At 35.6% G+C, this 26,114-nt stretch overlaps 1 protein-coding gene and 1 non-coding gene across 6 annotated transcripts in view; one reads left to right on the forward strand and one right to left on the reverse strand.

The window, feature by feature from the left end:
* RAD18 (RAD18 E3 ubiquitin protein ligase) overlaps window positions 1-26,114 on the forward strand; it is an 82,703-nt gene that overhangs the window by 21,151 nt on the left and 35,438 nt on the right. For 3 of the 5 annotated variants that reach the window (XM_021934219.2, XM_017955270.3, XM_021934218.2), the window contains exons 5-10: window positions 2,597-2,934; window positions 3,847-3,921; window positions 4,807-4,906; window positions 8,458-8,642; window positions 22,472-22,548; window positions 23,819-23,879. In XM_021934219.2, coding sequence (XP_021789911.2) covers window positions 2,597-2,934; window positions 3,847-3,921; window positions 4,807-4,906; window positions 8,458-8,642; window positions 22,472-22,548; window positions 23,819-23,879 — 836 coding nt within the window. The remainder of the gene's footprint in view (window positions 1-2,596; window positions 2,935-3,846; window positions 3,922-4,806; window positions 4,907-8,457; window positions 8,643-22,471; window positions 22,549-23,818; window positions 23,880-26,114) is intronic. The other 2 variants (XM_009200285.3, XM_017955271.3) reach the window with 2 other exon arrangements.
* LOC116274013 lies at window positions 12,882-13,019 on the reverse strand. The gene has a single exon (XR_004182496.1). It is a non-coding gene; the product is annotated as a small nucleolar RNA SNORA43 (small nucleolar RNA).

The following is a 26,114-nucleotide window of genomic DNA, read 5'->3' on the forward strand; positions in this document are numbered from 1 at the left end:
ACTGAAGAAATATAAATAAAGCTTCCTTAAATATGTGGTAGAATTTACCAGTGAAGCCATCTGGGCTTGGAGTTTTCTTTGTGGAAAAGTTTTAAATTATAGCTTCAGTTTATTTAATAGATAATAAGGGCTCTTCAGGTTTTCTGTTTCTTTGTCAGTTTTGATGAATAGTGCCTTTCAAAGAATTTGTCCATTTTATCTAAAATTTAAAATTTGTTGTTTTAAAGTGTTCGTAATGTCCTCTAATTATCTTTTCTATAGGATTTGTAATGAGGTCTTTTAGTTCTTTGTTTTGGTAATTTGTATTTTCTCATTTATTTCATGTTCGGTCTTAGTAGGGATTAATAATTTTGTTATTTTTTTCAAAGAACCAACATTTGGCTTTGCTTGTTTTCTCCTGATATCTCTTCTATTTCACTAGTATCTCTTATTAGTTCCTCCCTTCTTTGGGTTTAGTTTGCTGTTCATTTCCTAACCTTTTAAGTTGGAAGCTTAGAGTAGTGGCTTTTACTTTTTCTATTTTCAATAATTTCCCCTCCAGGGACAGTTTTGGCAACCTTTCATGCTATCATTCAGTTTAGAATATTTTCTAGTTTTCATTGTGATTTGACATGTGGGGTTATTTAGAAGTGTGGTGCTTTATTTCTTAACATTTGGAGATTTTCTAGTTACCTTTCTGTTGTTGAGTTTCATGTAAATTCTGTAGTGGTGGAATCTATGGGTTGATTTTTTTTTCCATCAGATTTGAAAATTCTCAGCCATTGATTTTTCTAGTATTGCTGATTTTCCATTCTTTCTTTCTATTCCTCTGGGCTTCTACTTATGCCCAATATCTCATACTTTTTTGTGTCTGTCTTTTTCATTAATTTTTCTCTCTGTGCTTAGTTTGGATATTTTCTATTGACCTGCCTTCAAGTTTGTATTGTGTGTTGTTATACTCATCCAGTTTAGATAAGGTATTTTGCAATTGTAGAAGGTTCATTTTATTCTTTTCTTAATGGATTTTATTTGTCATAATGCGCTATCTTTTTATCCTTTTTCTTTTTCTTTCTTTCTTTTTTTTTTTATTTAACATGTTTTTCATAGTTTGAAGTCCTTACCTAGAAATGCTATTCTTTGGATTACCTTTGGGTCTGCTTCTATTGAATATTTTATCTCTTGATTAGTGGCTACTTTTTCTTGCTTCTTTGCATGTTCAGTAATTTTAAAATGTGTGCTGAACATTGTGGTTGAAATGTTGTAGAAGCTGTGAATTGTCTTCTTTTGAAAGATGACACATTTTGTTCTAACAGGCAGTTGAATCACTAGCTCTTCATCTTTGTTCTTTCAAGGCCTGGTAAAATGTTTTCTTAGGTTAGGTCTGTTTGAGCTTTGTTTATATTTCTTCGGTGTGGTCCATTTTTCTAAGGTGTGGCCTTTGTGGGATCTCACTTGAATGTCCATGATCTTCGCCAAGATTTCTCAGCTTTGGCTGAGAACAACTAACTTTCCAGCAATGACCTTTGGGATTTTAATTTACCAGTATCAGCCTCCTAGTGGGTCTCCTGTGTTTTTGTCTAATCATGTGCAGCCCTGGAGATGAGCAGGAATGGATGTGAATTTCTAAGCAGACTTCTGGCATTCCCTTTCAGTAGCTGCTGCATGTCAAAGCACTCTGACCCCTCAGTCCTGGCCAGCTTTGCCCAGAACTCTGATCTCTTATTTTCTCTACCAAGTAAGATCAATGTTTCCTGTTTAGACTTCACATTAATACCCAATTCCTAGAAAATGTTTCCAGGGTAAAGTCTTGGAGGAAATGTTGGATTACTTCATGTTTTCTTTTTCAGGCATTGCAGCCTTGTGTTGATTTCAGTCCAGTGCCTACAAAGAGTTGTTTTTTATGTGTGTTAGGCCATTCTTACATTGCTAAGTAATGTAAAGAATGCTAAAGTAAACTTGAGGCTGGGTAATTTACAAAGAAAAGAGGTTTAATTGGCTCATGGTTCTGCAGCTGTACAAACCATCTGCTTGGCTTCTAGTGAGGTCTTGGGCTGCTTACAATCACAGTGGAAAACAAAAGACAGGGGCAGCATATTACATAGTGAGAGCAAGAGAGAGAGGAGGGGAGGTGCCACACACTTTTAAAACAGATCTTATGAGAACTCACTCACTATTACAAGGACAGCAGTAAGGGAATGGTGCTAAACCATTCATGAGAAATTCACCCTCATGATACAGTCACCTTCCACTAGGTCCCACCGCCAACACTGGGAATCCCATTTCAATGTGAGATTTGGTGGAGACAACATCCAGACTATATCCCTATATTTTGTTCAGATTTTAAAGTTACTTATGGTTGGAGATTAGGTCTCATATAAGCTATTCTCTGTGGCCGAAAGCTGATTTCGTTTCATTTTATTTTATTGACACATTAACTGCTTTTTAAGTTAGATTTATTGCTTTGAGTTATACTAGAAGAAACGTTGGTTTGGTTGTCATTATAGTATAGGTCCTGTATTTCAGAAAACAAGGTTAATTGGGAAAACAGCTTATGTCAGTTAATTTATTGTATAAAATTGGATATCTTAATCATCTGTTGTGTTTTTTCTTCTTCAAGGAATCATCTATTGCAGCTTACTTTAGAGTCACCACCTAAATCTCCTGCTTCTTCCTCTTCAAAGAATCTTGCTGTCAAAGTATATACTCCTGTAGCCTCCAGACAGTCTTTAAAGCAGGGGAGCAGGTTAATGGATAATTTCTTGATCAGAGAAATGAGTGGTTCTACATCAGAGTTGTTGATAAAAGAAAATAAAAGCAAATTCACCCCTCAAAAAGAGGCAAGCCCTGCTGCAAAGACCAAAGAGACACGTTCTGTAGAAGAGATGGCTCCAGATCCCTCAGAGGTTAAGCGTCCTGAGACACCCTCGACATCCACTTTGAAACACATTACTAAAGGTAGGAGGTTATTTTCATATGTGGAAATATGGAAATCTTTTCATCCACACGACATAAGAATAAATAGGCAGCAAGGCAGCATCTTTGAGGGGGAAGGAATGGTAAAGGACAAACAAGATTTTACTGTATCACAAACCTCAAGACATTGTTGTAGGTATGTTTGTTCTCTTTCTCTCTCAGAAATAGGAATTCAGGCTGACTGCTACAAAAAGGAAACAGTTTTAATTAGTTCAGGCATTCAGTATGGCAGTAGCTTTCTGTTTTCAGCTTTTAATCCTTCTTCCCCCCATTCAACATATCTGTTGCCATTTAATCTTGAAGAGCTCTTTTTATCTTATTTTACCACCACGTGAATGCCTCCTCACTATTCTACCTGCCATGTAAAGCCTTTGACAATTTGAGCCCTACTCTAGTCATCCCGCCTTATTGCTCACCTCTCCCTCTCAGAAGTCCTCCTCTAGCCAAGCTGATATCCCCACTGCTCCTCCAGTACATTGAGGAATTGTCAAACTACAACTGGCAGAGCTAATCTGGCTTGCCACTTGTTTTTATAAATAAAAGTTCACATACCCATTTGTTTGCATATGTCTGTGGCTGCTTTCATGCTACAGTGGCAGAGTTGCATGGTTGTGACAGAGGCCATATGATCCGTAAAGTCTAAATTCTACCTGGCTCTTCACTACCTGGCCCTTCACTACCTGGCCCTTCACTAAGAATGTTTGCCGGTCCCTGTTCTGTACCTTTACAGACTATCCAGATCCTCACTATTCATTTGTTATGTTAGAAAACACTGTCTCACGTCACAAAAGTGCTATAGCACTTGTTTTCTGGAGTGTTTTGTGTCCCATTTGCTTAACTGTTTGATGAATATGTCAGCTTGTTTAACCTTTTGTTTCTGTGTCTTCTTTCCAGTGAAGTTTAGAGCACCTTTTAGGCAGAAACTCTTAGACATCTTTGGTATACCCATACCACACACAGTGCAGAGATGTGAGTGTTTATTAAACTTAGATTGAAATTAGTTTATTAGTACTTAACGTGTTTACATCTTTTAAAGATATATAAATTACACTTATATTTTCTACTATGTCAATCCTTAGTCTTTTTACCAATTGACAGTTCTTATTGTAGTATTTTTTAGCTTGATGGTTAACTGTTTTTCCCCTAGCAGAACCTTTTTTCCCAAATGAAATTTTATAATAAACCGTAACATATTAAAATAGATAAAACAGATTGTTCTGTTTCACCTGACCTCCTTCTGCCTATTATCCATGAAGGTCTGTAGGCCCGAATTACCCCCACAGATCCCTGCAACTTTATGAAATAGTTTGAGAATGATTGTGTTCCTTACTTTTAACATTATGTATAGAATTATGAACGAGAGCTAAATTAACAAATTTGTTTAATTGACAAAATTCAACAGTAGTTGGCCCAACTCAATAAATTACTAAACTACCTTTCCTTCACCCAGCCCCTGGGCCAGGTGTGTCTTAAGTTGTTACTATTGCTTCTGTGCTAAACATGGATAGCTCCTAAGGCTTGGGAAAATTTAAGATTAGTTCTATAGTTTGGTCATACCTTGTTAGAAAAGATTTAACCGAAGCATTTTCTAATAAACAAACTTTCAAGCTTATTTGCAGTCTCTTTCTCTGGGACCAGGACTTCAATTGTGTGACTTCCCACAATTTAGCCATTACCCAGTAACCAGTCTGTCCCACTCCTGTTGTCCCGACGGGCTGTTCTTTTTCTTTTCTGCTTTTCTAAGTGCATGTTAAGTTGGGATTCTTTTTTACTTTACTTGCTGAAAAGATGCCAGTTTACATACTTTTGCCCCTTCTACAGTTAATACTCTCTTTTTGTTTTTAAAAAATACAGTGGATTGTCCTGTTTGTGGGGTTAATATTCCAGAAAGTCACATTAATAAGCATTTAGACAGCTGTTTATCACGCGAAGAGAAGAAGGAAAGCCTCAGAAGGTAAGGACGTTGAGCAGAACCATTGAGCTACTTTAGCTGGGTGCCTCTTGTGCTTTATAAACTTGGGGGAAAATTACAGTATTCATTTTATCCTGGTAACCGTATTTCCTGCTCTTACTTGCTTTCTCCTTCACTCCTGTTGGCCACTTCTTCCAATCCCTCTCTGTTCTTTCTTCAACTCCCACTTTGCCAGATATGATTAGCTATGTTGAATATTTGAACTGCTACTAAATTTTGACTTAATAAGAAATTAATGACTTCAAATTCAATTCTTTTTAAACTTGTTTTTTTCTCTTAGAATTTTAAAACTACTAAAAAGCTTCTTGGCCAAAGAAAGCAAGATTAGACTCTGAATATAGAATATAGAAAATCTGTCTCTGATCTTTAGGATGCTCAGAAGTTTTAAAATTTAAAATCAAATTTTTCAAAAATTTTTGACTAGGAAATTATATAAATATATATGATATAAAAAGGTACAAAAATGCATATATGAAATGTAATGTTGTACCCCACCCCACACCCACACCATCCAGGTATTGTTACTAATAAATTGTCAGCTCAATATTTGCATCTAAACAACTGTGCTATTCTACCTCCTTTGTACATGAAAATAACTGTAATTTCTTATACTAGTCCACTATTGTTAGACATATAAGTTGTTCAGGAATGAAATACTAGTCAAATTGCAAGGCATTAAGGAATCAGTGGATAATAAACAGAAGACACAATTTAGATGAGTCTGGTGATGAAGGGAGAAAGATGAGATGGTAGTTTGGAGAAGGAGTGAGTGGCATAAAGATCAAGGGATGTTATTTTTAAAAATAGGAGTTTAAGCCTTCAGTCTCTTTCCTTCCACTATTTCCAGGGAGAGAGCAGAGGATAAATGGAAGAAAGTGAGGAGCACAAGAGCCCAGTAATGAGGTTATCCTTGATATGCAGAAAGGACCCTTCTGAAACAGGAGGCAAGGGGAAGATAATAGGTGACAATTCAGAGAGATTTGGAAAAGAAGAGGAGGGAAGCTGAAGAAATTAATGGTATTTGGGAAGTGGGGATGAAAGAATGATTTGCTTCTATGTTCAGTCTGTTTTGAAGGACTTTGAAGAGTATTTTCCAAAAACCACGTTAATAAGACAGAGCCATAGTATTATTTTTTGTGATTAAAGAAAATACATCACTTAATTTTTATGAGTAAATTTGGAGTGAATGCAGATTTTGAGGGTCAAATTCATACTGTTATAACTTACAAAAGCTAACATATAAAACACAGTGTTGCTTTATTAAAAATGGTAGACATATTTGAGTCCAAACCTGGGGCAGTTTTGCATGCACAATACTCCCACCTAGTGGGTAAGTTTGTTGATGAGAATAAAATTTAGATTTTTAGGTTGCTTAGTTAGTGGCGATTTGGAGTAAATGAATAGTCCTAAGGATTATTTCCCATAAGCCACGAGAGTTTGATGACCTGCTTTTCTCTTTAGAAATGCATGAGTTGGGAATATAGAAGCTGAGTATATTCTTTGAAGAATAAGGAATCTGCGCTGATTATCTTGCCTGGACTCCCCTTTTTCTAGATCCATCCATCAGTTTGAATACATTTCTGATACATCATTTTTGATGCTGTCAGTTTATTTAAAGACATACTCGTCCATGTGTAATTAAGTTCTAATAGTGGTTTAAATTCCTGCTTCAAAGAATGGTATAGTCCTGCCAGTGCTCTGTAGTGAACTTACAAGCACCATCTCCTGGATCCCCCTCTTAGTGTATTAAAGGCTTTGAGAAGTCCTACTTATTAAGCGTAACTGTTAGGTTTTGTTTAATTCAGTAATTCCTAAATTTATTTGACTGCCAAGCCTTTCTGTCCTCATCATTTCCATCTTACAAAACTGGTGTTTGTGGAGCTACTGAAGGCAACACTGGGCCATGTTGTTCTTTAGTTGTATCCTGGCCCCAGAGTCGGGTCATAGAGAAGAGGCCCTGTGAGTTTTCCTATCTCCTCCACAATATTCTGACAGGCCATCTGCTGAATGTGAGTGGCAGCCCTTAACCTTTCTATATAAAACCATGTCAGAACTGATCGCAGATGCACCCTTCCTTTGCTGTCCTCAGATTCTGAGGCCCCTTAAATGTGTTACTCAGTTCCACTAAATCACGGAAGAAAAATCAATGTCATTTTTGTGTTTGGGGAAACATTTATTGGGTTTCATGTTTTAAAATTCCTGATAGAAATTGATCTCTAGTGGTGCTTTTTATTGTAAATGCCAATGAACAGTACAGTTCCTCACTAGAATCTCACAGTCATAGTTTAATCATCTATCCTTGATAAAACAAATATTTTAGATACAGACTTAATGAATCATCTCTCCCTGTGTGCTTCTGTAAACACAAAATGATTCAGCTGTTGCTACCTACTGAGATTTCATTTTGCTGTAATTTTATCAGTCTTGTAGAGTCTGATGGACTGTCATTGTAAGAAGAGCAATTTTCAGAAAAATATAATCTATCGAGAGTTTGCAGGTCTTTTCACATTTAATTAGTTATTTCTGGCTTTTAGACTTCATTAATGCAGCATGAAAGACATAATTTATTTGGGGAATGGCCCTGTTGGTTAATAGAGAAATTTTTGATTGTTTTCAGTCTATACCTGACTGTAATATTTCTCTGTTTGATTATCGGATTGTTTATATCAGATTTACTCTGGAGAACCTTGTTGAAAATAGAGATTTTAGATCTCCACTTCAGACCGAACCACAATTGGTGGACGGTGTGGAGAAGGGGATGGAGAATCTGCATTTTAAATGAACTCTTTAGGTGCTTCTTAGGTACACTAATGTTTGGGACAGCCTTGTGTGAGCTAGTTATATGCTAATCCTTTGTAACAAAAACTTGTTTTTTTGATAAACCTATTATTTCAAGTTTCTGTTAATTTTCACCTGAATCTTTGCTGTTCTTATTTTGAAATGATAGCAAGTGTAATGACCTCCTTGAGCACATTTTTGTTGAGCATTTAATTGCCATAAAGCTGAGCCAGGTAGAGAACCTGCTATAATCAGATGAAATGAATTAAAACTCACTAAAAAGTTCCTGTTTATGGAATTGTCTCAAGTCATTGTTACTTTTAGGTAGCTTGAATTTTAGCCCATCAGAATTTCTAGCATGCTAGAAATTTGAGTAGATCAAATTTAAAGAGGTGGAAAATTGAGTAGATCTGTGTAAGTGTGATTCTAGATGAAGTCCTCATAGCATATTCCACAAGCCTTACATATCTGTCTTCTTAGTGTGCCTCTTTAGGTCTGACATCTTTTTGAGACCCAAGTCTCTCACTTCTGGTGCCACCTAGGCCCCTGTGTCTGAATATCTCACCAGCACCTCAGATGCATCATGTCAGACACTCAGCTTTATCTGCAAACTTGATTTTTCTCTCCCTTTTTTAATCTAATGGTTCTACTATTTTTCCAGGTACCCAGTTGTTGAATCAGAATGTGTTTGCCATTTTACATGAAAAGCATTTGATAATTCACAATAATCATCAGGGATCTTCCCCCCTTTTCAGTTCTGTTCACAAAAGGAAACCGCTGCCCAAAACTGTATATAATTTGCTCTCTGATCGTGATTTAAAGAAAAAGCTAAAAGAGCATGGATTATCTATTCAAGGAAATAAACAACAGCTCATTAAAAGGCACCAAGAATTTGTACACATGTACAATGCCCAGTGTGATGCTTTGCATCCTAAATCAGGTAAAGTAATAAAACAGTGAGTTATGCTTTTACCTTGTGGATAAAGCAATTTTGTATAAATCAGAAATTATAGACCATAGAAAAATATTGTAAATAAGTACTTTTTAGATAATAGATAAGACATGCAAATGTATTCCTTCAAAAGGTACCTAGAGTATGCTATGATAAGCCAGCCTTCCTCTCAGCTTGCCTTCTAGTCCCCAGATCCCTTCTCAGAGGCACCCCATTGCCAGTTTCTCATGTGCCTATCTAGGGAGAGTGTGGTGGGGAAGAGTAGATCTGGAGAGCCTGGGTTACAGTGCCCGTTTTTCAGCTTTATGGCTTGGTGACCATGGGCATGTTACTTGATATCTCTGTACCTCAGTTTTCTCATTCATAAAATAAGGGTTATAATACTACCTACTTCATAATGTGGAGTGGAATAAATGATAAAAGGCATGAAAAGTGCCTAGCACAGTACCTTAGCAAGTAGTTAGCTTTCAGTAAATGTTGCCATTATGATTATAGTACACAAACATATATCCTTTTCATTACTGTTTTTACAAAATGGTAGTATTCTGTGTAGTGCACTATTTAATGGTTGTTTCTTTTCATTAAACCACACACATATATTGGAGTTCTTTCTGTTAACACATAGAATTGTCTAATTTTTAAAAACTTGGAGAATAACATGCAAACATTAAAACACACAAATTTTAAGTGTATTGTTTGGTGAATTATCACAAAGTAAATTTCATAAAGTGAAATGTCATTGTAGCCCCTACTGAGATCACTACCAGCATCCGAAAAGCCCTGTCTGCCTCCTCCCATTCACTACTTCATTCTCACATTTGACCACTATCTTGACTTCTGACCCCATATGTTCATTTTGCCTATGTTTGATCTTTAAATAAATGGGACAATAGCTTATGTATTCTTTTGTGCCTGCCCTCATTTGTGCAACATTATAAGATTAATTCATGTTTTTTTTATATGGTCGTGATTTTTTTCATTTTTGTTGCTACCTGGTATTCCATTGTATAAATGTATCATCTTATCCATTGAGTGTTTAGTAAACATTTCACTTTTTTCCCACTTTTTCTCTATTAACAATAATGCTGCTATGAATAGTCTTTTATATATCTTTTGGTGCACATAGGTGCATGTTGCTGTTGGATCTATATATATACAGGAATGGAATTGGTGTTATATATTTGCAGATGTTCAGCTTTAATGAATACAGCCCCAAATTCAGTAGTCGTGTACACTTTCATCAGGAAGATATGAGGGTGTCAGTTATTCTGCACCCTTTACAACATCACCATTGTTAACTCTCCATTTTAGCCATTCTGGTGGGTCCATGGTAGTACCTTTTTGTTTTAATTTGCATTTCCTTAATGACATAATGTTCAGCACATTTTTATATGCTTGTTGGCCATCTGGATGTCCTCTTTGGTGAAATACCTGTTTAAATCTATGTCCAATTCTTCTGTGCTGTGGGTCTATTTTTATTCTTATTTGTGGGAGTAACTGAAATTTCCTGGATAAAAATCTTTTGCTGTATGTATGTATATTTCTAATTTCACCTTTTCACTCTCTTAATGGCATCATTTGAAGAGTAGAAGTTCTTAAAATAGTCCAATTCATTACATTTTTCCTTTGGATCAGTGCTTTGCCTTAGCCTACTTCAAGATCATGTGGATTGTCTCTTATTTTCTTTTAAAATTTTATTGTTCTTTCTCCTAAATTTTGATGTACAGTTTATCTGGAATTGATTTTAGCATGTGTTGTGAGGTAGAGGACAAGATTGTCTTTTTTTTTCCCATATGAATAACCAATTGGTGCAGCACCACTTATGGAAATGCCATCCCTTCTCCCACTGAATTGCCAGAAGTCTTGACTGAGAATCAGCTAATTGTACATGTGTAGGCCTGGACATTGTTTCATTCCATTGGGCTATTATTTACCCTTGTGCAGGATAAATAATGTGTGTTTTAAGTACTTTATAAGTAATTTATGATAGGTCTTGCTGTCTGGTAATATAGTTCTTCCAGTTTCGTTTATTGAGGTTGCCTTGTTTTTTCTAGGCATTTTGTATTTCCATATAAGTTTTTAAATTGGGATTATATTGAATTTATAGATCAATTTTGAGATAGTTGATATCTGTACAGTATTTGAGTCTTCCAATTCATGAATAGGGTTTATCCCTTTTTTTGTCTTTGATTTTTGTCAATGTTTTGCAGTTTTCAGTGTGAAGATCTCACACATCTTTTTAAAGAGTTATTCTTTGATATTTTTGATGCAGTTGTACATGATGTTTTGTTCTAAAAATGTCAGTTTTTATTAGTTGCTTGTATAGAAAAATACAACTGATTTTTGTATAGTTTCCTTATATTCAATGTCATGTCACTTTTTGTGTGTGCCCTTTTTATTGAGGTATAATTTACTTACAATGTAATACATCCTTTAAAAGTGTATAGTTAGGTGAATTTTGACAAATGTATATTGTCATTTAGCCATTGCTCTAATTGAAATGTAGAACATTTCCTTCATCAGCGAAAGTTCCAATGCCCCTTTGCTGTATATTCCGTCTTTTACTCTAAGACCTTAGGAAACACTGATCTCTTTTTTTGTCCCTATAATTTTACCTTTTCTATACTGTCACATAAATGAAATTACACAAATTGTATAGTATGTAGCCTTTTACATATGGCCTCTGTCACTTAGCGTACTTTTGAGATTTTTCCATGTTGCTTTTACCAGTAGTGCATTTATTTTTTATTTTATTTATTTATTTATTATTTATTTGAGACAGAGTCTCTGTGTCGGCCAGGCTGGAGTGCAATGGCATGATCTCAGCTCACTGTAACCTCAGCCTTCCAGGTTCAAGCGAATCGCCTCAGCCTCCTGAGTAGCTGGGACTACAGGCACCCACCACCATGCCGGGCTAATTTTTGTATTTTTATTAGAGACGGGGTTTCACCATATTGGCCAGGCTAGTCTCGAACTCCTGACCTTGTGATCCACCCGCCTCTGCCTCCCAAAGTGCTGGGATTACAGGCATGAGCCACCGTGCCTGGCCAGTGCATTTATTTTTTATTGCCAAGCAGTGTTCTGCTTCATAGCCATGCCACAATTTCTATATCCCTTTGCTTGTTAATGGACAACTGGACTGTGTCCAGTTTTTTTTATTATCAGTAAAGCTATTATGAACATGGGTTCACAGATCTTTATGTAACCATATGTTTTCATTTCTCTTGGGTGGAGTGGAATTGCTGGTCATACGGTAAATGTAACTATAAGAACCTGCCATACGGTTTTTCAAATGACTGAACCATTTTGCATTGTGAGAGTCCCACTTTTGCCACACCCTTCTAACACTTAGTATTTTCATTCTTCTTAATTTTAGCCATTCTAACCGATGTGTAGTAGTGGTATCTCATGATGGTTTTAATTTGCATGTTCCTGTGACTAGTGATGTCCCCTGTGTTTTGATATTTTTATTTGTTACTTATATATTTTATTTGATAAAGGCTTGGTTGAAATATTCTGCCCCTTAACTCTTTTTATTGATTTGTAAGTTATTTATATATTCTGGATACTGAATTTGTTAAATATATGTGTTGTGACTATTTTATCTTAGTATGTAGCTTACCTTGTCATTTTCTTAATGATGTCTTTGAAGAGCAGAGAGTTTTAATTTTGATGAAATTTAGTTTACTTTTTTTATGATTTATGCTTCTTGTGTATCATTTCATGATTTTTTATGTATACAGTTGTGTTGCATGTCAACAAAATATATGTTCATCCTAAGATCACAAAGATTTTCTCCTGTGTTATTTTCTAGGAGTTTTATAATTTCAGCTTTTATATTTAAATCTATGATCCATTTTCATTTAGTTTTTCTGTATGGTGGAAGGTAAATGTCAAGGTTTATTTAAAAAATATGTATATCTAGTTTTTCAGCACCGTTTGTTAAAAAGATTATCCTTTCCCCATTGAATTACTTTGCCACCATTGTTAAAAACCTGTCAGCCGTGTATATAGCATGTGAATCTATCTAGAATCTATTCTGTTCCACTGATCTAGTTATCTGTCCTCTCACTCATGACACACTCTTGATTTCTGTAACTTTATAGTAGGTCTTAAAATTATCAGGTAGTATAAGTCCTTCAACTGTGTTCTCAAAATTGTTCTAGGTCCTTTGCAATTCCACATAAATGTTAGACTCAGTTTTGTTGTTGTTGTTTTTCCCCTAAGAAATGTCAGGCTGTTATCCGTTCTTGTTGTTCACTGTTTTCTGAACACTGAGTGTAGAAATAGCCACTTTCACTTTGCCCTGATGTTACAGGCATAGCAGAGCATCTGCATCTGTGCTGCTGGGAGGTCCAGGACAGCATCTGCAGGGCAGTCAGTTTATTAGTGTGTACCTTTTGGGATTTTGAGTGAGATTACATAGATCAGCTTAGAATTGATACCTTAACAATGTTAAGACTTTTAATGCACAGTCATGGTATGTCTCTTTAGGCCTCCTTTAATTTCTCTCAATAGTGCTGTCTAGTTTTTTATGTACATGTGTTCCATGTATTTTGTTAAATGTATCCTTAAATATTTCATGTCTTTTGGTGCTATTGTGAGTGGTTTTAAAATTTTTATTTCTCATTGTTTATTACTAATTTAAAGAGTCATGTTGATATACTGATTTTTGTATATTTACTTGTATACTATTAACTAGTGAAACTCACATGTTTCTAATTGCTTTTTTATAGATTTCATAGGATTTTTCTATACAAAATCAAGTTGCATGCCAATAAAAACAGTTTTATTTATTTATTTTTTTCAGTCGATATGCCTTTTGTCCTTCTATCCTTGGTTAGTTGCATTGGTTAGAACCTCCAGTGCAATGTGAAATAAAAGTGGTGTGGGCAAATATCCTTTCCTTTCTCCAATCTTTTTTTTTTTAATGAATTTTTTAAGAAAGGATCTCTAACTTTCCTCTGAGTTTTCAAGGTTCTGTCTCCCCAGAAGGAAGAATGATTGCCTTCAAAAATCATTTGAGTGATAATATTATTGCATCAATATATGTTCTTTTAATTCTGGAATACCCCAATCTTATAGGTAAAGCATTTAGTCTTTCACTATTAAGTGTGATAGGTTTTCATAGATGCCTTTTATGAAGTTGAGGACATTTCTTCCCTTCCTAGTTTATTGAGAATTATGAAGGTGTGTTGAATTGTCAATTTCTTATTCTGCATCTATTGAGATGATTATATTTTTTATTTATTCTGTGATATATTTATAACATTGAGTTTTATTCAGTTTATTGAAATATAATTAATATAATACTGAGATATAATTCATACCCACCTAAAGTATGTATACAGTTCAGTGGTTTTCAGTATATTCACAGAGTTGTACAACTATCATCACATTAAATTTTAGAACATTTGTTACCCTGAAAAGAGCCCAGTATCCATTAGCATCATTTTCTACCAACCTTTCCAGCCCTAAATAGCCACTAATTTACTTTCTGTCTCTATAGATTTGTCTGTTCTGGATATTCCATTTAAGTGGAATCATATAACATGTGGCCTTTTATAAACTAACTTCTGTCACTTAGTGTAATGTTTTCAAGGTTTGTCTGTGGTCAGTACTCATTTATTTTTGTGCAGTGATCTGTAAATGTTATGTAAATTTGCTTGATAGTGTATTCAAGTCTTCAGCATCCTTGCTGATATTCTGTTTACTGATTCTATCAATTACTGACAAGCTTTTTGAAATATCCAACTATATTTATAGATTTTTCATTTTTCCTGTCAATATTTTCAGTTTTGTTATATTTTGAATCTCTTAGTATTATTATGTATCTTCTTGATTAGCCTGTTTATTATTATGGCATATATGTCTTTGTCTCTGGTAATAGTCCTTGTCTCAAAAATTATCTAATATGAGTGTAGCAACTACTTTATTTCATTTTTCTTTAAATCTATTGTATCATTATATTTAAACTGTGTTTTATTATAAGCCATATATGGTTTAGATTTTCTTTTTTAACTTAATTTGACATGCTCTACCATTACATTGTAGGGTTTAAACTATTTTAATTTCATTTATTCTATTTGGTTCGGTTTATATCTGCCATCGTGCTTGTTTGCTATTCTATCATTCTTTTGTTTTTTCTTCATTTCCTGCTTTCTTTTAGATTAACTAAGTATTGTTTACTTTTTTATGTTATCTTCATTTTATGAGCTATACTTCTTTTTTTTTGTAGGGGTGATTGTTCTAGTTTACTATATGCATTTTTAACTTATCTCAGTCTACCTTCAGTTAATAGTATACTACTTCATGTGTAATGGAAGGACCTTATGACTTTCAATCTTTGTACTATTGTTGTCATAAATTTTTCTTCTACGTATTTTAAACACTCTATAATACCTTGTTACTATTTTTGCTTTAAACTAAATAAAAATGGAAAAGAAGGTCTGTATTTACCTGCACATTTACCATTTTCAGCATTCTTTATTTCTTTGTGTAGATCTAGGTTTTCATCTGGTGTCATTTTCTTTTGCCTGAAAAACTTCTTTTTTTTTTCTTGATTTCCATAGTGTTTAGACATTTCCTGAAAAACTTTATTCGTTCATTCTTTTTCTTTTTTTCTTTTTTTTTTAAGACGGGATCTTGCTCTGTCACCCTGGCTGGAGTACAGTGGCGCAATGATAGTTCACTGCAGCCTCGGACTTCAGGAATCCTCCCGTTTCAGCCTGCCAGGTAGCTAGGACTACATGCCACCATGCCCAGCTAATTTTTGTTTGTTTTGTAGAGACAGGGTCTCACTATGTTACCCAGGCTGATCTTGCACTCCTAGCCTCAAGAGATTCACCTGCTTTAGCCCCTCCAAAGTGCAGGGATTACAGGCATGAACATCGTGCCTGGATTATTCAATATTTCTTGTAGTGCAGATGTGCTGTTGAGACAGATTCTCTCAGCTTCTGTTTGTCTGAAAAAGTCTTGATTTTGCATTCTTTTAAAAAACTTTCTATTTGGAAATTTATAGGAAAGTTGAAAGACCATCATAATCAATGCATAGACTATACCGTTTGTACAGATTCACCTATTGTTAGCATTTTGCCTCATTTGCTTTATGAATTACTTTGTTCCTCTGTCTCTCTTTTTCTGTGAATGTATGTGTCCATATGATTACACACATATTTTTTTCTTTGTCTGAGAATAAGTTATATAGTGTTTACTCTTTATTCCTAAATACGTCCTTGTATTATTTCTTAAGAAAAAAGATTCACTTTTTTTGCCACTGTCGTTAGTACTTGTAGTAAATTTAACTTTGTTATAATACTTTTGTTCATCTATTCAATTTTGTCAGTGGACCCCATAATAACCTTTGTAGATTTTTTTTTCCTGCAGTACATGATCCAGTTTTGGAGCACATATTGCATTTAGTGGTAATATCTTTTCAATCTCTTTCAACCTGAAATAATTCCTCAGCCTTTGTCCTTTATGACACTGGCCTTTTAAAAGAATACAGTCTTTGTTGTGTGTGTGTGTGTTTTTCAAGTAAAATGTTCTCATTCTGGCAGAAAATTCAGGTTATGCATTCCTGGCCAGAATACTATATAAGTGATGTTTTGTCTTCAGAATATTACATCTGGAGCCATTTGACATCTGTGTACCCCTCATTTGTGATATCAGGCTTGATCACCTGGCCAGTTTCTCCCTCATTTATACTTTACATCTGCTGCCTTGCTACTAATAAGTCTGCAGAGACACTTCAACGCTATGAAGCTATTCTCTACCTTATTAAGATTTCACCCCTATATTTAGCATCCTTTGGTAATTTTTATCTAAACTAATCTTTTCTGTGATAGTTGCAAAATGATGATTTTTTCAACTTTAGCATTCCTTTCACACTTGCTAATTGATACTTGGCATGATTCTGAAAACAAGAACCCTTCCCTCTGCCTTATTGTTTTATTTGTCTCTTATGGATATAGATTCACAGATTTTTAACTCATTACTTCTCTTAATTAGTTTTGTGTTTGTATTTTTCCAGGTTTGGCCAGCAGGAGCGTCTTCATTCTAATTCCTGTCCTCATGACATACCCCCATTATTTTCATTACCATTTTCTTATTTCTAACATAATAACATATTGCAGGCTTTTCTTGCTCTTCCATATCCCAGCCCTGAAATCAGCCATTTCTCTGAGGAGCTCTGGTCCTTTCTATTGGTGAAACCAAGATATGGCTACCAGCTATGCTCATATATATACATATGCACACATGGATACAAATATACATACACATGCATGTATGCATATGTATACATGTAAATCCATGTACACTTACATGTTTCAAGACTTTCAAAAGTATTTCATACAGTAGCAGTTTTGTTTTGTCTCCAGAGCATTAACTGCCTGTTGGATCATTTTTATGATGGTAGGTTTAAAATTCTTGTCAGATGATTCCAGCAACTGGGTTGTCTCAGGTATTGGCATCCTGTCTTTTTTCATTCGAGTCATGATTTTCCTGATTCTTAGTATGTCAAGTTTTTTTTCAATTGTATTCTGAGTATTTTTTGTATTCTAATGACATTCTAGGTTCTATTTAAAAATTCTAATTTAGCAGAAAGTCATCTTGTTTAAGTTTAGCATGCAGATCCTGGCCTGCTTTTGTAGGCTGTGGTTCTAATGATGATTTAGTTCCCGGATCCCTTGAAATGTTATTTTGGTCCACTTTATTTAATTGCTACCTGGAGACTGTTGTGAATACCTGATATTCCACACTGTGGTTCAGTTTTCAAACCTTTTGGCATATTAATTGTAAACAATTTCACATGTTGGTCGGGGATGCTCTACACAGGCTGAAGGAATTCTTTCTCCAGGTTCCTTCTCTTTGATATTCTCTCCTCAGTTATTAGTTGAGAGGGTGCAGTTGTCACCTGCCATCATTGGATGGGGGGTAGAAGTCTGAGCTCCTCACTAGACCGACACTGTTGCTATGGGAGGACATCCTGCACTAGGACCCCTTCCACCTCTGGTTAATGGGCAGAAGTCCACGCTCCCCACTTGCTCTCTGATAATACTGCAAAGGGCAGGGAGCATCAGCAGTGTTTTGCTTGGGTAGGTCAAGTATTATCAAGAAGGTTTCTGGGTACCCTCTTTTTCAGTCCTTTGCTTAGAAAGAGTAGATTTTTCTTGAAGCTTTTTTGTCTGTTCCTCTTGATGTGTCTGGGCTTTTCCAGAGCCTAGTCTATAAGATACAGAATACAAAGACACCTCAGGGAACTCACCACAGTGTCATTCCTCACATGCTGAGGTCTTAGCCAGTCCATCTTCCTCTTTCTACTTTCCAGAGTTCTCTTACAGTTGTCAGTTATATATCGGGGTTTTTTAGTTATAGTTAGTGGAGAAATGAGTCTAATCCATCTTGTTTGGAACAAGAAATACTTTTTAATGTATTTTAAATTTCTGTTTTAGGAGCAAACACTTTTAAGATTGTTATGTCTTCTTGGTAACTTGACCCTTTATCACGGTATAATTTCCCTCTTTTTTTTCTTTTTTTGAGACGGAGTTTCACGCTTGTTGCCCAGGCTGGAGTGCAATGGCACCATCTCAGCTCACTGCAATCTCCTCCTCCTGGATTCAAGTGATTCTCATGCCTCAGCCTCCCGAGCAGCTGGGACTGCAGGCATGAGCCACCATGCGCTGCTAATTTTTGTATTTTTAGTAGGGATGGGATTTCACCATGTTGGTCAGGCTGGTTTCGAACTCCTGACCTCAGGTGATCCACTCGCCTCGGCCTCCCAAACTGCTGGGATTACAGGCATGAGCCACTGCGCCCGGCCCCTCATTTCTTTCTTTATCCCTAATAACATTCATTGTTCTGGAGCTTGTTGTGCCTCATATTAATAAAGCTCCTCCAGGTTTCTTTTCATGACTGTTTACATGAGACATCTCTTTCCATACTTTTATTTTTAATCTATCTTTTTATTTAAAATGGGTTATTTTTGATAGTATATAGTTTGGTCTTGCTTTTTTATCCAATCTGACATTCTCTGCCTCTTAATTGGTGCTTTAAAACCATTTCTTTAATGAAATACTGATGCAGTAGGCTTTGAATTTAATATCTTGCTGTTTTTTTCTTTGTTCCATCTCCTTTTTGTTATCTTTTTTTGCTGTCTTTTGGATTGAGCATTTTTTATTATTATATTTTATTTCTATTATTGCCTTATTACTTTACCTCTTTTTCAAAAAATTTTAGTGGTCTCTCTAGGGTTTGCAGTGTACATCTTTCATTAGTTACAGTCAAGTAATTATACAGCCTCACTTGTAAGAAACTTTTAACAGTATACTCCCAACTCCTAATTGTTTGTACTGTTATTGTCATGAACTCCTTTTACATATACTATTAACACAATACGTTGCTATTGTTTGTCCATTAAACAGTTATCTTTTAGAGTAGTTAAAAATAAGAAAAAAGTGTATTTCATACTTATCTTCATGTTTACCATTTTCACCAGTTTTCACTTCTTAGGTAAGTTTCTCTCTGGTTCTACTTGAAGAACTTGTTTTAATACTTTTTGTAATGGAGGGCTGCTAATAATACTTTCTCTTAGCTTCAGAACGTTTTTGTCTTTCACTTTTGAGAGATATTTTCATTAGAATTCTGGATTGGGAGGCTTTTTTCCAATGCTTTAAAGATGTCACTCTATTGTTATCTGGCTTGAATAATTTCTGATGAGAAGTGTAATGTAATTCTTGATTTTTCTTTTTATAATGTATCTTTTTCCTCTGATGGCTGCATGATTTTCTCTTTGTGTCTATGTGCATGTTGTTGTCATTTTTGGTTTGTTTTTATATCTGTGTTGCTTGATCTTTGAGATTCTTGCATTTGTGGTTTGGTGTCTTTCTTATATTTGGCAAATTCTAGACATTAGTTCTTCAACAATTTCTTCTCTTCCCTTCTTTCTTCTTCTGTGATTTCTATTATGTGTATGTTATATTTCTTGATATTGTCCTATAGCTCTTAGAGGCGCTGTTCTGTTACAGTTTTTTTCTTTTTTTCTTTTTCCTTTTTTTTCTCTCTGTGTTTCAGATTGGATAATACCAATCCAATTTTAGGTTCACTGATTCTTTCCTTAGCTGAGTCAAGTTATCTGTTACTGTGTTGGTTTTATGTATCTCTATCTATATATCTAACATTTCCATATTATTCTTTCTAAAAGAAAGGATTTCTATTGAAGTAATTTCTACAGAAATGCCCTATCTGTTCATGTGTATTGATAAAGATGATCCTTTATCATCTTAATCATTATTTGCTTGCTTTTTCATGTTTAAGTTTTCCTTGAAAGCCAGACATTGTAGGTAAGAGTCTGAGGTGCCAGACTCTTTTTTTTTAATGTACCTATATATCACTCACAACTTAGGTTTTCCCTATGAGCCTGTGCCTCAGAGAGGGTCTCTCTCCATGTTCATTTCTCTCCTAGAAGTAGATTGCTGTTACGTATCACTTGGATCATGCTAGGTTTGTGGTAGGGAGAAAAGGAGGGTTCTCTGTTACTCTGATTTAGCTTCAGTCTTAGGCAGGTCTTTCAATCCTGCATCTCAGGGGTGGGGCTCTTTCAGCAATCCTGCCCCTCTCCCACTGCCAGAGGCAGAGATCCTCTAAGGGGCAGGGCCCAGAATGGTTTCCTGGTCCTCCTGAGGGGTAGAAGGGGTTTTTGTTTGTTTGTTTTTGTTTACTTCCCTCAGCAACCTATGCTCTGGGGATAACATTTTTGCTGACCTTTCGTCAGTGGCTTAATGCTTTTTTTCTTCAGGGATAAAGATGTGATTGGGGCTTCATGTCCGTCCTGCAGTGGGGGTGATTCTCTTTTGCCAGAATTGGATCTGGAGGGAGATCTTTTCTAATTTCCTGCCCTTCCCCAGTGAGCTACAGAGAGACTGAGGACTCTTGTGAGTGCCCACTGAGGTCTGTAGAAAATAGCCTGCAAGGCCGGGCACGGTGGCTCACACCTGTAATCCCAGCACTTTGGGAGGCCGAGGCGGGCAGATCACGAGGTCAGGAGATCGAGACCATCCTGGCTAACACGGTGAAACCTCGTCTCTACTAAAAATACAAAAAATTAGCTGGGCATGGTGGCGGGCGCCTGTAGTCCCAGCTACTTGGGAGCCTGACTCAGGAGAATGGCGTGAACCCAGAAGGCGGAGCTTGCAATGAGCCGAGATCACGCCACTGCACTCCAGCCTGGGCGACAGAGCGAGACTCCGTCTCAAAAAATAAAGAAAAAAAAAAGAAAAGAAAATAGCCTGCAAATGGACGTGATGCCCCTTGTGTCCAAGCCACCCAGGGTTTTTATATTTTCATGGTAGCTCACCCTTGGCCTTTTGCAGTTTATCAAAAAGTTTAGCTGAGATCTTACCCAGAGATAGAGTGGTACCAATTTTTCTCGTGTGTACTGCCCTATGTCAACCAGCGCTCATGATCCCCCTCTCCTCTAAGGCACTCATCTTTCTTTAGGTTTCAAGGTAGTTGATTGCCGTCTTACTTTAGCTCTGATGGATTCAAGAAAAATTATAGTTTTATAAATTATCCAGCTTTTTCTCGTCATTAGGGTGAGAGTGACATTATTTATAGCTCTCTACAACCTAAACAGAATCAGAAATCTCCCTGAAAAAGATTTAAGCCACTAAATTCTACCCAATCCTAATATAGTTTTCTTAATATCTTAGAAGAGGATATGCCAGATGTTCTTTATCTTTAGTGATACTTGTATTAATGGATTGGATAGAATGCAGATGGTCCCTGTGTTTTTCATGTTATTCCATGACTCATTTTGGAAAGGAGAGAACCACTAGCTGGTCATGTTCACAGGGAGATTGTTTACATTGTTTCTACTGGTTTTACAATATCAGGGAGGCAAAAGGTACCTCTCAGTGCTTGGAAAACATAAACTTTATATTGAGACAGTTGCATTCTTAAATGATCCTCATAAGGTCTGTGGTTTAAAAAAAATAAAACTGTATAGGGGATTATTTCAAACATACAGAAATAGAGAAAAGAGTTTACTGATTTCCCCATATGCCTACTACGCAGCTTAAACAATTATCACACCATCTTAATGTTGTTTTATCTACCATTTACGCCCTTTTTTCCATGGATTATTTTGAAGCAAATTCCAGATATAATTTTTAAGTATAAATGAGTGTAAGGGATTGTAAATTTTTATTTCATACCATATGCATTTCAGTTTTAATGTATTGACTTTGGATGCAGAAAGATAGCATTTGCAAATTCTGTGCTGTTTGCATTCAAAGGCATTTAATGTGTGACAGGGTGTATTCCAGATCTCTTTTATGTGTGTAATTGGTAACCATACCTACAGACAAAGGTTCTGGAGGCAAGAACATTTTTCCTGGTATTTGTAGACCTTTCTCTCTCCTTGAACAGTAGCCTGTTGTACTGCATTTAGTACATTGGAATTTGAGCAGACATCCCCTAATAATTGAACTCACACTAAAAAATTAATTTTCATATTTCATTGAGACTTCTGTTTAGACCTATATATTCAAAGGAGAAAGCAAAGTGACTTGACTTTACTCTTCTGGTTATATGTTGAACAACATGTGCATGTGTAAGAGTTCAGTGTTTTAACTTCATGGTTTTTTTTAACCTTTTGTTTTGAAATGGTAATTGATTCACAGAAAAATTGTAAAAATAGATCAGGGAGTTCACATATACCTGTCACCCATCTTCTAATGTTAATAACTTAAATAATTACTGTACAGTGATTAAAAAAAAAAGTAATTAACCTAGTGGTTATTTTCTTATTTTAACAGCTGCTGAAATAGTTCAAGAAATCGAAAATATGGAGAAGACTAGGATGCGTCTTGAAGCTAGTAAACTCAATGAAAGTGTATGTTAATGGGCTATTTCAGTATCTGGATAGAAATGAAGAAAGAAAGTTTAATACCCAACAAAAATTAAAGCAACCATTATTTAATTTGTTCATTTACTAAAACATTTCCACTTAGTGTATTATGATTTACTTGCAACTCCTTTTAGGACAATTGATTGTACTTAGCAGTCTTCTAGTACAACATGCAATTCAAAGTAGAGTTTGTTCATGAGCTAGAGTTCTATAGAAAATGCCTATGCCTCTGCATCAGGCAGCTTTGATACTGGTCCTTTCTCTGCTGGTTGTGTTCGATAAACTGCCTCTAAGGACCTCTAAGCTACCGCTGGGGATCTCTATGATTCCTTGTTAGCTCTGGCATTCTGCAATTCTATGATTATACTTATGGACATGTTAAGTAATTGTAAGAGGATAAATTAAGTAATTTGAGGATGGAGTATTCTCTTGAGCTTTTGAGAGAATCAGAGACCTAAAATTCTTCACTGTTGCCTTCCACTAGCTTGATGGCCCCAAACTTGAAGACAGGATACCAGTGAAGAAAATAGTCATTGTGTCCTGTGACACTGGAGGAAGTGTTTTGGTCTCTTCCAAGTAGACTTCTTTTTTTTTGTAGGCCATCTGTAGTGTGTGTGTAAGGAAAGCAATGGTTACCTTAAGAAAGTAAGTTTATAGCCAAATAAGTAGGAACAAAAATGGGATTTACATTGACTCTGTTATTACCTGTGTGCTAACTGTAAGATGGGAACTGTAGTGAATTATGGAAGTAGATTTCTGATCTTTTAAGTCTGAGGTTTAAAAAGTGGACCTGGAAATTTAACTTACTGTGTTTTGTATTACTGCATTTTCTATACATACTACTTTTCTATAATGACCTGGAGAAGTTAGGTTGGAAAGAGAGAAGGCAGACAAGAAGATCAGCCTTACTGATAGTCAGCTAAGTGTCATCAGTCTTCTGGTTTCAAATATTGCCTGTTGTATTAATGAATGTGGAAAATTAAATATTGAACATAGAAAATTTATTATTTTGTTAATATATAATTGAATCATGTTGCATTTTCAACTGATAGGAAAAAATAATGAGTAAAATATATACTGTTTCTGGTATTTAAGGGAAGTCCGTAGGAATGATTCTTCCTAGGTCTATATAAAACAGATGACAGATCATTTTCCTCTATTTTAAACACTCACATTTGAGATTTGAAAGTTTGTAATATTTCCCTTTTTATCATTTTGGGGAGATTTTTATTCAGACTTTTTGTGATTATTTTAGGTAATGGTTTTTACAAAGGACCAAACAGAAAAGGAAATAGATGAAATTCACAGTAAATATCGTAAGTTGCGTGACTTTTTTTATTTGTAAAGAGCTTCGGTTGCTGTTTTTCATCTTAAGTAATTTTTTCAGGATAATGTTTTATATTAAGGTTCAATTCAAACTTTTGTTAACATTACTTAAGAGACTGAATTTTAATTGGGTGTTACTTAGTGACTTTTTTTGTATTTTATGTGCCTGCTTTTTTGTTTTTATGACTAGCATTCTACTTTGAGCTTTGCAAATATTAATTAGCTGCTCTCAGAGCATCTCTGTGAGAAGAAGCTGGGTTTAAAATGGAAACATATGGGGGTTCTATCCTGTCCTCAGGCCACTCAGTAACAATACTTCTGTATAGGATTTCAACGCTTCTATATTTGTGCCAAAAATAGTTTTCATTTTATTGCTTGTTAGCAACCTCCCAACTTTATCACTTCCTTTTCCTTAAATGTCTTTGTGTATATCTTTCCTAGGGCTAACACATTACTGTTTTGTCAATTGGATAGCTGTTATTCTTTGTGTGATTGGTTGGTTTTTAGTTTAAATTTAAGTGCCTGACGAACAGTAGATGGTTAATAGATGTTCACTGAATCAGTATTCCCAGGCATGGTGTGTTTTAATTGAGGTAAGATAATTTTTTTCTCTCTTCATTTCTTAAACTCTGAAGGCCCAGGTTCTGTAGTGATGTATTGTGGGAAGGAGGATGAAGCACACCTGCACTGGATGTAGGTGTGATCGCCTGTGCCTTGGTAGAATAGGAAAAGGACCCTAGAGGAGTCTTGGATTATGGACTGAACAACAAAAGTCGCCATTATTCTGTTGCTAGACAGATAAGTATGATGTGAACCTCTCTGATCAACTTTTAGGATGCCAGAGTGATTTTTTAGAAAGGAGAACAAAAGAGAATATCAAATGATCACACTGAATTGGCCTGTAAAAATAAAGCCTGTGAAAATAAGGAAACCAGAAAATTTGCATTGGGAGAAAGTAATTTAAATAACTGAAAGGGTGGCATCTAATAATTATCCCATATTAAGAAAAATTTGGACTGTATACAGTCAAGAAAATATTCATTGCCCACCACTTAGATATCTAAAAAGTAACTTTACTAAATAGATGGTATTAAATTAATTGATTTAACCTTAAAATAAACCTTAGAAGTCAAGTGCTTCACAAAGCTTAGATGCTTAGCCTTTTAGTTTATTCATACATTTTGATTTAGTGTCAGGTTCTAACTATACCATTGATATATCTTCATCTTTTAAACATTTTATTATTGTTTTACATGGTTTTTTAATCATTTACTTTTTATGAGGCTTATCATATAAAAGAGCAGTCTCTTGCTTCCTCCAACAACGTGCCTCTATTCCCATTCCCTAGAGGGAACAACTATCAAGCCTTTTGGCGCTACTTTTGGTTATTACCTTACAATTTATAAAAAGGTATTCTTTCTGCTATTTCTTGAAGCTTTTCAATTTCACATTAACTATTGATGTGCTAATATGAAAGGTGGAGATTTAGCTCATTTATGTATCCTGAGCCCTACCTTTGCTTCCTTTCCATCCTTTAAATATTATGTCATAAGTTTTTGTAAGATCAGTATTAAGTTAGATACACTGTTTATGGCTCAAGCCAGACAATTTGCATAAGATGGTTATAATTCCTTTCATCAAAACATTCTGTTTTTCTTTTTTTTCTTTTTTTTTTTTTGAGATGGAGTCTCGCTCTGTCACCCAGGCTAGAGTGCAGTGGCGCGATCTTGGCTCACTGTAAGTTCTGCCTCCTGGGTTCATGCCATTCTCCTGCCTCAGCCTCCTGAGTAGCTGGGACTACAGGCTCCCACCACCACACCCAGCTAATTTTTTGTATTTTTAGTAGAGACGGGGTTTCACCGTGTTAGCCAGGATGGTCTTGATCTCCTGACCTCGTGATCCTCCCGCCTCAGCCTCCCAGAGTGCTGGGATTACAGGCATGAGCCACTGCGCCCGGCCCTGTTTTTCTTATAATTAATAATTCTCTTTTATTTGTTTAACTATTTACCTAGTACTAACATATCTCTAAACCTTCCAACAGAAGTGTAAATCACTTTCCAGTACATTTACACACATTGATTATAACTCATTATGTTCTCAAGAACTTCTCCCCTAGGGCCACCCCTAGTCTCTGTTGTCCTGTTCCAGTCTACTGTGCTTGCCCTTTATGCCTTCTATTAATACATGGCTGCTCCTCTGGAATTTATTGTCACCAGCTTTCTGGG

The sequence above is a fragment of the Papio anubis genome, chromosome 2, assembly GCF_008728515.1.
Source record: "Papio anubis isolate 15944 chromosome 2, Panubis1.0, whole genome shotgun sequence".
NCBI lineage: Eukaryota > Metazoa > Chordata > Mammalia > Primates > Cercopithecidae > Papio > Papio anubis.